Below are 15,006 nucleotides of genomic sequence, written 5' to 3'. Positions count from 1 at the left end.
CTCTTGATTTAAGCGCTGCAGACAGAAGCCATCAATTCCCTGGCTCGCTCCCCCCGTCCATCTCAGCAGTTAAACGTCTCCATGGTTAGAGATTTACACTTGATTTTCTGCCTTTCTGCGCTAGATAAGTCATTTCAAAATCCTGCTCTGCCCTCAGATACTTGGGGAGGAAGGAGGGGGGGCTCCCCTTGATGGTGAGCAGCTTTTTCCCGGGCCCAGCATCAAAGCCATCGAGCGCAGACAAAAGGGGGTTTAGAGGAGGAAGATCCTCGTCCTGTCAGCCCGGCGTTCAGAGGCAAAATTAATTTCTTTGCTGATTACGGTTCGGAAGGGAGGGATGCTCCTCGCGGCAGCACACAGCCTGCCGTTGGGTGAAGCACGTTGCGGCCAGGATCTGCTAAATCCCAATCCCCCGAGACACAGGTACTGTTTAAACTCCTCCTAGTCCCCGCTTCACACTTCAGGCTCAGCGACTGAGGTGGAGAAGAGTGGTGGCTGCTGGGGACCCCGTCCAGGGCACCATGACCCAAACCCAAGGTATTTTGTCCCAGAGGCATCGCCTGCACCTAAATCACCCCCGTCCCAGCGGCAGCACCGGTTTTATACCTGTCCCCACCCGGGTCTGCTTGCGGAGCCGCAGCCAGATCTTTCCCCCACGGATGGGATTCCTGCAAGGGCATCATCCCCACCAGCTCCTCTTTGGGAGGGCAACTCAGTTGTCTCCACGTGCTGGAAAGAAAAAATCCAGCAGCCCCTCGTGACCGTAGGGAGGATGGCGTCTTTAATTTGTCCTGGGTGTTCCCGTAATCCCGCGCTCCACCCCGGTAATCCCTCTCTATCCGGGCTTCCAATGCACAGCGCTGACTTTTTATTTGCCATAATGGGCAGGAAAAAAAAACCCACCTGATTTTTTTCCCCCTAAACACCCACTTTACTGATTTTTTTTTTTCCTCTCCCCCGCACCCAAATCTATTTTATGGCCCCAGGCACCCCCTCACTGCTACAGTGTCCCATGGACAAAGAGCATCGGTGGCAGCAGCATCCAGCCTGGGTCCCACGGGGCTCCCGGCAGCCACGGGCTCAGCCCCAGCCCCACCGCAGCATCGCTCCAGAGCGCCAAACCCCGGTAATTTGGGCTACGATTTATCCCGCACACGCCACCTTTGTCAGGCAGCTCCGCAAAGCCCCGAGATGCTGCTGGGGGCGATGGGTCTCCCCGGCAGCCACACTCCTGCACATCTGCATGCAGGAGCTATATTAACCACTATTTTAAGACACATTCAGGCCTTTTTCGGCTTTTCCTGGAATCTCCCCCATTTTTTTTGCCCACCGCTTCCCAGCAAGAGCTGGGGTTTGCCCAGCTGGCCGATGCTCTGGTTCACAGCTGGGTCTGTGTCCCCACACCAACGTCCTCGAGGGGACAGAGCTGATGACAGCAGTGCCGGCAGCTCTGCCTGCCTTGGTTTGCAGGGCTGCTTCCCAGGCAAAGCGCCCGCGGTCCACCAGGACCATCCTCCCTGCCAGTCTTCCCTTTGGAAAGGGAATTTAGCTGCTTTGCCAAGGAAAAAAAAAAATAAAGATGTCAGCTGCTCTCTGCAAGCCTGAGTGTCTCTCCCACCTGCTGCTTCCCCCCCAAAAAAAAAAACCCAAGGAAATTCCCACCAGCCACTTCTGCAGGAACTGCTTTTGCATCCCATGGCAGTTTTGGTTCCTTGTCCCCAGCCTGCAGGTCCCGCTGTGACCCCGGGGGCTGCTCCGTCACCCACGGGCTCCTTGTGCCGAGCCATCCTCCCCGAGCCAGGCTGCGCTGCAGCCGCGAGGACAGCAATGGTGTCCCCTGCCGTGTCCCCTGCCGTGTCGCACAGCCTGTCCGAGGGCTGCAGGGGAGCAGCTGGTTTGCAGAGCAAAGACACGAGCCCTCCGGCTGCTCGCAGACCCCAGGGACCTTCCCATCGCCCAAGTCACCGGGTAAAACCACAGCATCAAGGCACACGGCTGCTTCCTTGCACAGCAAAGTCTCCAGATGCAGCAAACAGCCTTCAAATCTGTGCTTCCCCGCCCCCCCCCCCCCCCAAATTAAATTTTCATTTAAATGATATGATTTAGAGCTCTTAACTCAATTTTTCCCAAGCCCGGGGCAGGCTGTAACACCAGCATTTCCACAGTCACTGACAGTTTGACACCAACAGCACAAAGCAGCTTGTTCTCCAAATCTCGAGTTTGATCTAAATTAAAAGCACCAAAGACTTTGGCATTAACCGACCTGTCAAAACGCATTAAAAATAAATGCCTCCCAGGCCAGCCCGGTGCTGGCTCCCTACCTGCACCGCGTGCCCTTTGATTACCTGCCGTGCAAAACCCCGCTGACAAACGTGTCCCCAAGGAGGGCTCTCCAGCTCCGACACAGCCTCTTGCCAGCTGCGTTTGTAATTTCCCCTGCGATAACCCCAAATTTAGCCATTTCTAGAAGATTTATTTATATTTAAATCAACCCGGAGCTTCTCAGCCATATGATTCCCCGATAAATGCAGAACCCTGGATTAGTTCTGGTTTGCCCGGGCTGCCTTCCGTTCCGTGCCAGCTCCTCTCCGAGGGGCCGAAGGGATCGCAGCAGACCCGACCCTTCGCTCCCGAGCGCCCACTGACCTGCAGGAAAACCACATTAAGGGATGCCAGGTGCAAGAGTTGTCATCACCTATCATCTCCTTCTAAGCGTTAAGAGCTTTGGAAACGAGGGGTGGAAAAATATAATAATCCATCACTTGTATCTCTGGGGCGCTGTGGTTTTTGCAGCCTATTTAAGGGGGAAAATTGTCTTTTTGCTGACTGGCTGCGCTCTCGAGCATGGGACGCTCCAGCTGAGACTGATGCTCCAGGAGAGGAAACCTGGAGTTCCCTCTCCTCCTTGGGGATTTCGTGCTCCCGCTACTCCGCGGGCAGGATTAGGGATTTACATACAGGTGTGACACCAGGCAGACCTCAGCCCCCGGCTCCAGCTGGAGCCCTGGCCCCGCACCTCCCCAGTGCTCCCAGCACCACCAGCCCCTCGTGCACGGGGAGCCCACCGAAGCTGTGACCCTCGTTCCTGACGAAGGGCTAAAAAGCCACTTTTTAAAGGCACGTTGAAACAAAGGGAAGGAGAAAGCTGGGCAGTGAGGGCTGGCAGCACCCACTGCTTTCTCCCACCATCCCCAACGTGGTTTGTCAGAGGGCTCATCTTGTCCAAGAAGCATCTTTGGGGCAGTCTGACTGTCCCCTGGGAGAAATACAGTCACCTCAGAGTAGCTTCCTACGGGACCAAGTTCACCTCACTCACCTCAGGCACAAGGAAACAGAGCGGACTTCAAAAAGCAAAAATCAGCGCTAGACAGAAGGGGTTCTGCTGTGTCCAGCAGCCCGTCTCCAGGAGGAACTCTTGCACAGAGCTTCCCCTTAGAGCCTTCACAAAAACCACAGTAGCATCCAAAGGCAGCACGGGTTTGCAGTAAGACACTGCTGTCCCCCGAGACAGATCCCACCGCTGGCCCCGGCAGAGGCACGGCAGGAACGCACCGGCTGCCGCCCACTCAGCCCGGAGCGGAGGCTCCCCTGAGGCAGAGCTCGCAAATCCTCCCGCCAGGCTGGGGCTTCTTGCAGCTCGAGGGGAGGGCAAGGGGATGCGCAAGCCCCAGCCGGGAAAAAGCAGCGGCAGCATTAAAGCAACCGTTTGATTTCCTGCCCGTAACCATCTACTGCAGCTGGAGAGCTCCTAAAGCATCCCTGGCCACCAGAAACGTCGTGGGACAGAGAGACCTCAGCCCATTTAGCAGCTATGGGACATCTCGAGCATCTGAAGTGCTGTTAGCCGTCTACACCCAGACATCACGTGCCTCTCCGGGCATTTAGATCATGGTAATGGCATATAAATAAATAATAGCTCAGAAAACACTTCGGTACAAGGCTCCGCAGCGGACCTTAACTCTCCCTTCTTTCCAGGTCTGGGCATCCAAGCAGAATTTATCCCAGCACATAAAAAGCACTTTTTCTTCTAAGCTCCTCTGTGAGAGCCACCCAAATCTGCTTTTCTAAAGAAAATGTACTATTTTAGATGATTTTAGTAGGTACCTGTTTCTTGGAAGTGCTCTTCATTGGAGAGGGTTCTGGATAAGATGAGGATAAGTGCTTCTTTAAATTGGTCAAAGTGGACCTGTGGAAAAAAGGAAGAAAGAAAGAAATCAACTGGTGCAGATAATTAAATATCAGACCAAGAATCCAGCTGGAAGATGGACAGCAATGCAAATCTCTCAGACCATCACGCTGAGCTGAGAGCGCCTGCTGAGAGCCTCGTCAAGGGGCAGGAACCAACCTCAGCTCGTTCGGTTTTGGGGCCTGAAGAAATGACAGCAAGCAACACGAAGACACAGCCAGTGTCTTTGAACACATGAAAAACCGACTGTTATCACAGAATGACCCAAAGCCACTGCTTTAGTGCATTAGTTGGGTTTTTCCATCAAGCGAGAAGCTGAAATAATGTGTCCAGAGGGACCAGGGAGCATGTCCATCGCTTGGACCTGGCCAAGGGCAGTGGCTCCTGCAGTGAGATACCAGTGCTCACCAGTGGCGAGAGATACTCAGTTATGGAAATGCTCCGCTGCCCTAATTAAGCTGCACAAAACACTTTCCAAAGTGGTCGCACCCTTTCCAGGACAGCCCTGCTCCCGGCTCCTGCCTGCCGCAGCTCCGCAAAGGCTGGACTGGACATCCCAGGTCTGGAGGTGGCTACGGGGAAAACCAAGGAGGGATGGTCCTACCACTGGGGTTTGGGTTGGTGGGGTTTTTTCGCCCCTTTTCCATCTGTGGCTTCCTGGAAAGCCTCCTGCCTCACGGCCACAAAGAGCTGAAAGGGGCTACAGCATCCTTCACAGCCGTGCCGGGGAATGTCAGCAATTCCAGCCGCAGGGGACGGAAACCCGGGGACAGCTGGGGAAGTTATTTGACATGGGTCAGTGGTGAGGCAGAGCTGGCGGCCATGATTTCTTTTGGCTAAATAAATCTTAGGAGAATTTTTAGCATTGAACAAGAGACTTTATATTTAAAGAACCCGCCGACGTCGCTCTTGTTGGCAGGTCCGATTGCTGCGAATCCAGCGTGAAGAGCGGGAGTTGCGGTCAGAGGGGTTTTAATGCTGCTGGGGGAGGCACGAGCTGCAAAGTCCAGGTCTGAAGTTTGTCAGCTTGCTCCTGGGGTTGAGCCAGCCAAAAAAAAAAAAAAAAAAAAAAAAAGAGAGAAGACCAACATGCCCCCAGCAGGCTGGGGCTGACGGCGGAGCTGGGGGTTCAGCCACGGGCCCCCCCCACCTCACACGGCAGCTCAGGCAGCGCGAATCACCCCTGCGGTTTTAAATACAGGCACCTCAAGTAATTAAACAGTTAGAAATAAGTTCAGCAAAGAAACTTGTCAGGGATGCCCTTATCTGAATACTAATTGCTGCCATTCATTTCCAAGGGCTGGCGTACTGCAAAAGGACAGTTTACCGAGATAGGAGAATTTGCCTGATTAAAAAAAACCTTGACATTTAGACTAAATGAGGATGAATAAAAGATGAGGGTGTTCAAATAACAGGTCCACCCCACGGGATCTTCTCAGGAAAGGAACGGTGACAACAGCCACGGGGACAGACAGAGCCGGTCCCTCGGACGGGTGCTGGGGCTGGGTTTGGATGGGACCTCATAGCAGCAAGACAAGAAAATAAACCCCCCCCCAAAAAATCACTTTTCATTGCTTGTGCAAATACGAGGGGGCAGAGTAAAACCACCCGATCAGGTGCGGAGAGCACCACTGACACATACCCTGCTCCGCCTAATGAGCCCCAAAACTTGCGTTTGCCAAGGAGCACTAACGAAGGGGAGGAAGGAAAGGGGGGCCGAGCCCTCACCGATGCAGCTGCACGCGGGACAGATGGCTCCGGCGTCGAGGCCGCAGAGCGATTTTACCATGACCACCACGTCCAAAGGAGCCCACGGAAGATTAGGCTGCCATCCTCCAGCCCCCCGTGCCAGCGGCGCAGGATTTAAAATGTGAATCAGCAGCACAGAGACCCGATGGCGGGCGCTTGCGGAGGCTCAGAGGGGTCCCACAACATCTTCTGAGCGGTGGCACCCGGCTCCGTAGATGTAGCCCGAGCTGGTAGAGGGGGGATATTTTTCTTCAGGAAAATCTCCGGCCCATCCCAACACAAGATAACCAGGAAAAACAGTATCTGTTTGTGGTGCGCATCTGACCTTGGATGCGGCGTATCCGTACACAAAGAGTACTTAAAGAGTTAGAGAAACGCAACTCTTCAAATCAGAGCTGTGCTCGAGCACAAGCCAGGCAAGGCACAAACACCACAACATCATCGCACACTTTAAAGAAAGCGACCCTTTGCTGCTGCTCCCCGGCAACGTCCTCGCTCTGCACCTCCGTCCAATTTAAACGCCAGCGCGCACGCAGCGGGGACGTACATCCCGGGAGATACGGCGCGGGCGATGCCCGCATCGCGAAGCGCCCCACGCGTGCGCGCTCGGTATCTGCACGCCTCCAGCACCCGCGGGACGTGATGGAGGGTCAGACTCCTGTCTGGAAAGCCCGCGCCAGGGCTCCCCGTAAGCGCAAGGGGCACTTCCAGGGACACGACAGCCCATGCAGGCAGGCACAGGTCCGCATCAATAGTCTTTGGTTTTTGCTTAGAGAACGTTCCCAGCAAAAGGACGGGCCGGGACGGCCCCGGGGAGGAAAGCACTAACTGCAGCAGCATCGCACAAAGCATCGTCCACTTCTGGCCAACAGCCTCAGACACTCAAGCCAACCCAAAAACTCTACAAACACAAAGTGGAAAGTATACAGCTGCAAAAGAGTGCCAGGGTGTTTAAAGTTTAACGCTCTTTTCAATCTGCTTGACTGAATTCGGGGTATTTTTGGAAGCGCCAACTCACGTGGCTCCCAGGGTTCTCAAATGGCAACTCCATCCAAGCCGGCCCAAAGGCAGCAGAGTTTGGGAGGCAACGGCAGGGCGGGCGCTCGTGGCTCAGGGATGGGACACGCATCCCTGCAAACCCACAGCGAGACCAGGGCTCTGTGCGGTGCTGAGGGCACGGTAAGTCCCTGGTGAGAAGTAAGTAAATCCAAACAAGTAAAGCCAAACAAGACTAATATGCCAACACAGACATCGCAAGCCCAGCCCAGATTCCCCGTGGTAATCAGGGACCAACCAAGCTGCCGGCTGCTGAGCAACCCCAGCACCTTTGAGAAATCTTGACGCCTGCTTTAAAGCAAGTTTCCCATGAAGCTGCAACTTATTAGCACTAGAAAGAGAGCGTGCATGTGCCAGGCTACCTGCTCCTTCTCGCTACGTGTCCCTGCAATGCAAAGCAGCAGTCTGCAAGCCCGGTCTCTCTGGGGCAAACCAACATCCGTGGCTCCTTCCAGCTCCCTCTCCTTCATCTTCGAAGGGAATCCTTGCCCCAAAGCCCCGTCCCTGCTTACAAACTCCCTTCCAGCAGCAGCAGCCAGAAGGTTGCAGAGGGAAACGTCAGGTGGAGAAGACGTAGGAACAGGGCGACCTTGCAACCAAATCTCCTGCCTGGCACGCAAAAAGCCACCACGCATTAAGGGTGGCGGCGTCACAGCGGGCTCAGAGGGAGTATATTTGCAAGAGGTCATCAGCCAAAGCATCGAAGGGAGCTGACAAGCGAAACCCCACGCTGCGGTGTCCTTGCTGCAAGCTTGCTAAGGCGATAGCGCAGGGTGAAACCTGAACTGCGGGTCCCTGCTTGAGGACAGCCAGGCAGGACGGTCCTCGGGCAGGGTGCGGAGGTGCCCCACTTAACCTCGTCCTTGCAAATCATATAACTGCGGTCGCCGTTGCGGCCCACGAGCGCTGCTGCCACGCCGTCCCGGAGATTAAACTGCCTCTCGGAGGCGAGGCGAGAAGGGCACGCCTGCACGCATCCTCTCGGTCCCGCGGACAAGTGCGAGGGGCTCGAGGAAACAGCCTTCCCGGGAATCCCAGGAATTGCTGCGAGCATCGCCTCCGCGTGCATCGCGTGAGGAAAGCTCTTCTGGGATGGTTCAGCTCTGCAACGAGCCAGGGCAGGATTTACACACCCCCGCCGGACCCCGGAGATAGCACGTACCCGTTAATCCCCAAAGCATCACACGGAGCGAGGCGGGGGGGGCAGGGGGGACGCAGCGCGTGCAACCCCTGGCTGGGACGCCGGCTCAGCTCCCAATCCAACCCAGCAGCCCCATCGCAGCACATTCATCCCCAGAGCTGAGCTCCCCAGCACAAAAGCAAGCACGTGGCCCCGCCGAGTCGCCCCTCGGCGGACAAAACGCTCCCCCCCCGCCTCCCTCCCCGCCCGGTGCCCTCCCATAAAACCCGGCCCCTGGAAGCGCAGGCGAACAAAGGCTGCTCCCACCACCGAGAGGGACCATCTGCAGCAAGGAGCCGGTGGGGCAGGTGCGAGAAGCCTGCGCTTAGGGAGCAACACGTTTGCTGCTGTTCTCCCAACGAGCTCCCTAGGAAACCCAGAGGATTCGATAGCTATTAAGTCGAACTCGCACTTAGACGGGGGCCATTGCTGCTGCTAACAAGCACAAATGCCAGGGAGACGGGAGGAAACGCAGGAGACAAAGATTATTCTGACGTTTGAGTCGCAGGTTTGTAAGCGAGAAGCATCCCCAAAGAGAAAGCGGGGAGGGGGGGGGGGAATAAAATAAAATAAAATAAAGCTCCTCGGGATGCCTCGTGCCCTGGGACAGTTCGCAGGGATGGAGCTCCTGGCTGAGACAGGGCAAGCGTGACCCAGCTCTTGGTCAGTAAATTGAGCATTTACTGCATTTAACTTCATTTTTCACCCGCTCTGAGCAGGTGACAGGGATGAACACTGCTGCTTTAGCCCTGGCCAGCTGTGACAGCCACATCTTTAACACCGCTCTTCCTTCCCCCCACTATCCCACCATCCCGCGAGCAGCAAAGCCGCATGATGGCATCCAAGCGGTGGGAGCTCAAGACAGCTGAGCAGCACGGAAAAAATCTCCGGTGCTCCAGCAAATACCATGCTGCAACCCCAAAGGTCAGAAACCTCCTTCGGATCCATCCGTGCTGCCATGCCAGCACTGCTCCATGTCAGAAGAGCGACGGCCCCAGGGCAGGCGGGGAAGAGGAAGCTTTGTTTGTTAAAGGAATTATTTTGTTTCGTGAAAATTGCAGTTTAATAGAAAATTGGAATCGGGTCAGCTGCTTAGCTCATGTCTATTGAGAGCCCCAGCTGCCCTGCTCCGTGTTTTCTGATTTTAATGAGCAGTGATGGGATTTCAGGGTGATTTTGAAGGAAGCATCTGACGCGCTCTGAGCACAGCGTGCTGGGAAAGAGGTAATGCAGGAGCACAAGGACATCCACGCTGAACACGAAGGTCCCCAAGGGCGAGCAGCTTGTGCTCAGCACCCTGGCATTTAACTCTATAAAGGTACAACCACAACTGAAAGAAAGCGCTTTGGAAAGCACGGTGTGCTCACCAGCCCCAGCTCCCCTCCACGGGCTGGCGGGATGCTGCAGCCCCGCAGAAGGAAGAAAGGAACCATTTGTCCCCAAAAACCTATCCCGGGTGGGTCTGCGATAACCGCAGCTGCCGGTAGACACCAACATCAGGTAACACGGACAAAGGCGGCTCGGTCAGTGACTGCTGGAGTTGGACAATATTCTCTACTTCAGAGAAACGTGCATGCCTGCACGTGGCCCCACCAGTTTAACTATAGCTTAAGTCAACGTAAATCACAGGCTCAAGCCCGGGCTGTAGGTCCCCAAGCACCGCAGAGTTTGTGCAAGCACCTGGTGAGCTGGTTCGGGAAGATGACCCGGAGCAGAAGCGGCGCTAACTGGTGCTGGGGAGCACGTCTGCTGCGTGAGCCAGCGCGTGCTCGGCCGAACACCGGCGTCCGTGCAAGGACAGCAGGGACCCAGCGCTTGGTCTAGCCTTGGGAAAAACACGCCCTGCATCAGTGCAACGCCAGCACACAAGGCTGAGCATCAAGCGGTGGTTTCGGAGAGTTTCAGACCGCCTCCAGTCAGGGAGGACACATCAGCAAACAGTTTCCTTCCCCGTTACCGCTCTCGGAGGCCACCCTGTGCCCACCCCGCTGAACAGAACAACGGACCTTGCAAGTCCTGCAGCCCCAGAGCCTCAGTTGTGTTGGACACCAACAAATTACAGACATTCACCCTCTTTTCATCACTCCCACATGCGCAGGAGCAGCTGCCCAGCACTGCCTTGCTCCCAAGCCCCGGACCCCTCCATGGCCCCCCCCGCCGCATCGCCCCAGCCTTACCCTGCCTAGGAGGTTGCCTTGGAGGAGGGTCTGCTGCAGCGCCGGGGCCACCTCCTCCAGGTGCAGCATGTGGCAGAGGTCGGTGAGCTCCTCCTGCCCCAGGGACCCCGTGCCCGTGCTGTCGAAGCTGTCGAAGAGCTCCTTGAGGCGAGCTTCATACTGGTCCTGCTCAGCTTCATCCATCCCATAGCCTGCCACGCTCACCTGCGGGGAGAGACGGGGCCAGTGAACATCGAGCGCGGCGTGCAAAGGCGAAACCCCCGCCAAGGGCTGGTACGGGGGCAGCCCACGAGACCTTTGGCTGCAGTTTGTTTGCAGCAAGTGAACCTGGGGGTCTACCACCCCTCCAGCCTCTCGTATCCCGCTGGGTGAAGCCAGAAGTCGCACAGCAGAAAGATCAAGGGGAAAAAAAAAGCCTGCAGAGCCAAACCCTCGGGGTGGGGACAGCCCTGGGTTGCACGTCCCTACCTGCCACCTCGCGCTGGCTCCGCGAGCGGCTTGTTTGGCTCAGCTGGAGCAGCTGAGGTGCTGCGGGGGAAAAATCGGTCCCTGGAGCTGCGCTGGTTCCCAGGTGTTGCAGGTGATGCTTCACCAGCCTCAGCAAGAAGATAAACAATGATCCCGGCAGCAACAGCTCACCAGCGGCGGGGAGCAAAGCGTGTGGCTCTGCCTGGGGAGGGGAGGGCAGGAGATCCCAACCACTGCCTCTCCCCACACCCCAAGCACTTTGGGCCGGGCAGCCACCTCGTACACCCCCCCCGCCACGAACACAAGTCACATCCCTGCGCCAAATATGCTCCTTTTTGTGCTGGTCGGGGTGCAGGGAGCCCCAGCGTGCAGTCAGCCCTGTTGCTGCCAGCGTGCAGCATCTCTGCTTTCCTCCACAACCCTGGCACAAAGCCACACGGTGCCCTGTGCCTGGCGGGGGGACGTGTCCCCACTGGGTCACTCACGGCACTTACTGCACTGCTCTCCTTTAGGTACTTCAGCTCAAACCCTGCCTGAAGGCAGGGAAGGGTTTGGCAGGGGACACTGCTAGGGTGGCAGCAAACCCGGCCCAGAGCAGAGCCGACCCCGCACAGAGGCGGCCGACATGCGGCTGGTCTCCTGCACCGGCAAACAAAGCCCAGGTGGTTTCCCCATCACTCGCCCAAGGGCTTCATCCTCCCCTCCAAGTCAACAATTTTTCATCTCTCATTCCACCGCTATCCAGAGAATTGCAGCCCCAGGAATTGTTTTGGCAGAGGAGCAGGGAGGGAAATTTCCTGTCTGAAATGAAGGATTTGGCTGGCATCCGGGTACCCAGCCTGGCTGCGGGGCTCCCCGCCAGCTCGGGGCGGCAGCAGCGTAACCCAGTGCCACAACACAGCCTCGGCGTGCGCAGCCACCGCAGAGGATGTGCCACCACCCCGGGGTGCACCAAGCGGCAATGGGCATTGCAGGGACCCGGCGCCCCAAGGATTCAACCCCAGGGTGCTCAGCCAGCCTCAGACCATCACCCAGCACCAGCCAGGTCTCCGTGTGAATTTTGTTTTACCCACGCTGCTGCAGGTTGTCTCAACCAGATTGCCCAAAGGTGTGTGGGGGGGTCCTATCCAAACCCCCTCGCTGTCCAGCTCTGCTACGGAGCAGCCACCTCCCCTCATCCCTCTCGGCATCGCGGGGTTCCTGCGGCCGCCTGTGTCACCGGTGGTGCTCATGGACATCCCAGAACAAGCAGAGCTGCCCCGACTGCAAGGTGCAGCCCGATCTCACACCCCTGCCCACCACTGCAGCCTCGAGGCTCACTCTGATCTTTAAGAGCATCACGAGCCACCACATCAGCTTGCACAAGCGCCCCGCGGCAGAGGGGCCATCAGAAGAGCCTGTCCCACCCAGGCAGCTGGGTAACTGGGAAATCTCCGGGGCAGACACAGCAGCAGCCGCGTCCTTGATTTCGCTGGCCGCAGGAGCGGATGCCGACGCAGAGCGGCATCAGGCTCCCGCGCCCGCAGAGGGACGTCGGGCTGGTGCCAAGTGGCACGCAGGGTCCACGGGACAGAAATAGCCCAGCCTGGCTGTCCTTCCTCCCGTGCTGACACGGGCAAGGACATCAGCATCGCCAGACCTCTCCAGGGAGCAGACACGATCCCTCCCCGTCCCCGCATCGCTCCGCCTGAGCCTTACACCCTCGGCGTCCCCTGGGTTTTTCCCCACCCAGATGCCTCTTGAGCTGCTTCAGCGAAGCACCCAAGCGCTGCGGGGAGGAGCGAGGGTGCAGACACATTTGCATTCAACCCAGGGCACAGAGGAAGAGTCAGCACCCAGAAACTCAGGTGTCTGCAGACAGAAGGAAGGCAGCAAACTAGTTTCCCAGTTCTCACGCTGGCAACCCCGTTTCCCACCTGCACCCATGGTTCAGCACACACGGGGCTTGACAGCAGCTGCTGCCGGTTACCGGTGTCGGGAAAGCCCTGCCTGCCCCGGCCAAACACCCCCAGCAGCCCCAAAACTCAAGTCAAGCCTGCAGCAAAGGTGACTCCGACCCACGGAGTTTCCCAGGCATTTTTGAGCCTCTTATCTCCAAGGTCAGCCACCTCCTGCCCCTCCGAGACCTCTCCAGCACCTGACCCTGCTTCCACACCACCAGAACCAGTTCCCCCCGTTAGCCAGCACAGAGAGCAAAGTGCCACCTCCCAAGGTGTCCCCGAGCACCCATGGGTCACCCTCTCTCGGTGCCATACCAGCAGGCACCCCCAAAAACTTACCCCGGATGAGTCCGGATGGGCTGAGGGAGGAGGCACCGGGGAGCCCATAGAACCAGCAGGAAAAATACGATCCCCAAAGGAGAACAGCATCGGGTGCACGGTCCCTGCCACGGGCCAGACCTGCCCTGCAGCCCAGGTGATTTTTTGGCAAGGGCACAGTGGCCCCGGCAGCCTCACATGTCCCCACAGCGAGGGATGGTGGGAGCTCACAGGGCTCCGCACCAGCTCGGCACAACCCAGCCACCCCTGTGCAGCCCAGGGAGGGGATTTCACGCTTTCCAGCATAAAAAGCATCAGAAATGAATAAAGAAGAGCAGCGCTCTTCGCCTACCTGCAGTCAGTCAACAACGACGAGCTGCTGGCAGCAAGGCGATCCCGCACGCATCCTGCGCAACCTCCATCTTAGGAAGCCAGCTCCGGCACGCAGCCGGCTGCGCAAGGTGACCCAAGATGCCTACTCCCGGCTGAATTATTCAGCAGCACTTGAAGAAGGGGAGAGAAAAAAAAAAAAAAGCAAAACCCAACCCTCCTACCTGATGAGCTCGCGAGGCAGCCTGGCATCACCCAGCAGTCAAAATAATGAGGTCAGCGGCGTCAGAGACCCGGCGCGCACAGCCACCCTCCGCACCCGCGCGCCGGAGCTGCCTTGCGGGGTTGGGGATGGGAGACTGGCAGCAGAGAAAGGGCTAAGAGGGGAGGGAGGGGGGGAACACAAGAGGCACACAAAGCCCGAATTAAACCCCAGCCTTTCATCTCCGCTCCAGATGGGCCAGCAGCTGAGATGCAGGAGGGCGGCCCGGAGCCGGCAGGATAATAGGGGCGGGCGGCAGCTGAGCGGGGGCTCCCCGGTCCCCTGCGAGGAGGAGAGGGGCCGTTCCCTGCATAGGGCATCACTTTGTTCAGATTTATAGCTGGCCTTCTGTGTCATGGGAAGTCCCCCAAAATGACCAGCTTGAGCAGACGGCGCAGAAAGGTGCCGGATTAGGAGAACTGCCTGGAGTCATAACCACATTCTTCTCTATTTCTCTCCTCCCTATAACAAGTCCTGGGAAGCAAAGCACTCAGGGATGATGAGAAGAGGAAGTTTTCACCAATGTTTCTTTCCTTCCTTTAAATCCACCCCCTCCTGAGAGCCAGATAACCTTCACGGCGCACAATGTAGAGGCCTGATATGACTAAATTCTCAGCTAAATTTAACTCAAACAATATAGGCTTAAACGGTAATTACCGCTTCGCATATTAAGTGCCTGGAATCAATATCAACCTCCAGGCTTTAGCCTCAGACTAACGAGGACACAGATTACCTGGTCAGTCAATAGCACCATCAAGTAAAAACATGACAATTAGCACAACACCTCTTTTTTTTTGGGGGGGTCCAAAACAATATTAATGCAAACGGCACGTTTGCTGCTGTGCAGTGGCACAACGCGGAGATTTCAGGGATGCTCCCATGGCTGCGTCACCCACCGCCCCTCTCCAGGACGCACAGCTATGGGCTACGCTGCCTCTGTCCCAACCAGCTCTCCGCAGAAGGCAGCAGCCTGGAGCAAGTCTTCTCCTTCAAGGGACAGCAAGGAAAAATACTGCTTTTGCTGCTACTCTTGATTGCCTCGACTCAAACGAGGGCCTGGCAATTAGCAGCGTGTAAGCGCCCAGTGGATCGGCATCACGTGGCCGCTCCAAAACACGAGCGCCCGCTCCCCGAGATGTAACTGTCCGGTAGCGTCTGCCCCGTGCTGGAGAGCAAGGCCAGGCATGGGCAGGTTAAAAGCAACTCGCCCTTCCCTCTGCACTTGGGACAACCGGGACGATATGAACACAGCAGGCAAAACCCACCAGGACCCCAGTTTTTAATGGCAGGGTTTACGACGAGACGCCCAGCAGCCACCGAAACCAGACCCTTGAGCTCGT

The 15,006-nt window shown here is 57.0% G+C and overlaps 1 protein-coding gene across 12 annotated transcripts in view; it reads right to left on the bottom strand.

Moving 5' to 3' along the window:
- Positions 1 to 15,006, bottom strand: part of NIN (ninein) — a 65,040-nt gene that overhangs the window by 48,152 nt on the left and 1,882 nt on the right. For 5 of the 12 annotated variants that reach the window (XR_008577404.1, XM_054827857.1, XM_054827866.1 and 2 more), the window contains exons 1-3: positions 12,137 to 12,464; positions 10,349 to 10,552; positions 4,105 to 4,186 (exon numbers count right to left, since the gene is read on the bottom strand). Coding sequence is in view for 11 of the 12 variants with exons in the window: in XM_054827857.1 (XP_054683832.1) it covers positions 4,105 to 4,186; positions 10,349 to 10,552; positions 12,137 to 12,169 (319 nt within the window). In the remaining variant the exon portion in view is untranslated. Of the gene's footprint in view, positions 1 to 4,104; positions 4,187 to 10,348; positions 10,553 to 10,816; positions 10,884 to 12,136; positions 12,465 to 13,628; positions 14,123 to 15,006 lie in introns of those variants that run through there. The other 7 variants (XM_054827859.1, XM_054827867.1, XM_054827861.1 and 4 more) reach the window with 3 other exon arrangements.

This window comes from Grus americana, chromosome 5 (genome assembly GCF_028858705.1).
Source record: "Grus americana isolate bGruAme1 chromosome 5, bGruAme1.mat, whole genome shotgun sequence".
Lineage (NCBI taxonomy): Eukaryota > Metazoa > Chordata > Aves > Gruiformes > Gruidae > Grus > Grus americana.
This window is presented reverse-complemented; position numbering and strand designations above follow the sequence as displayed.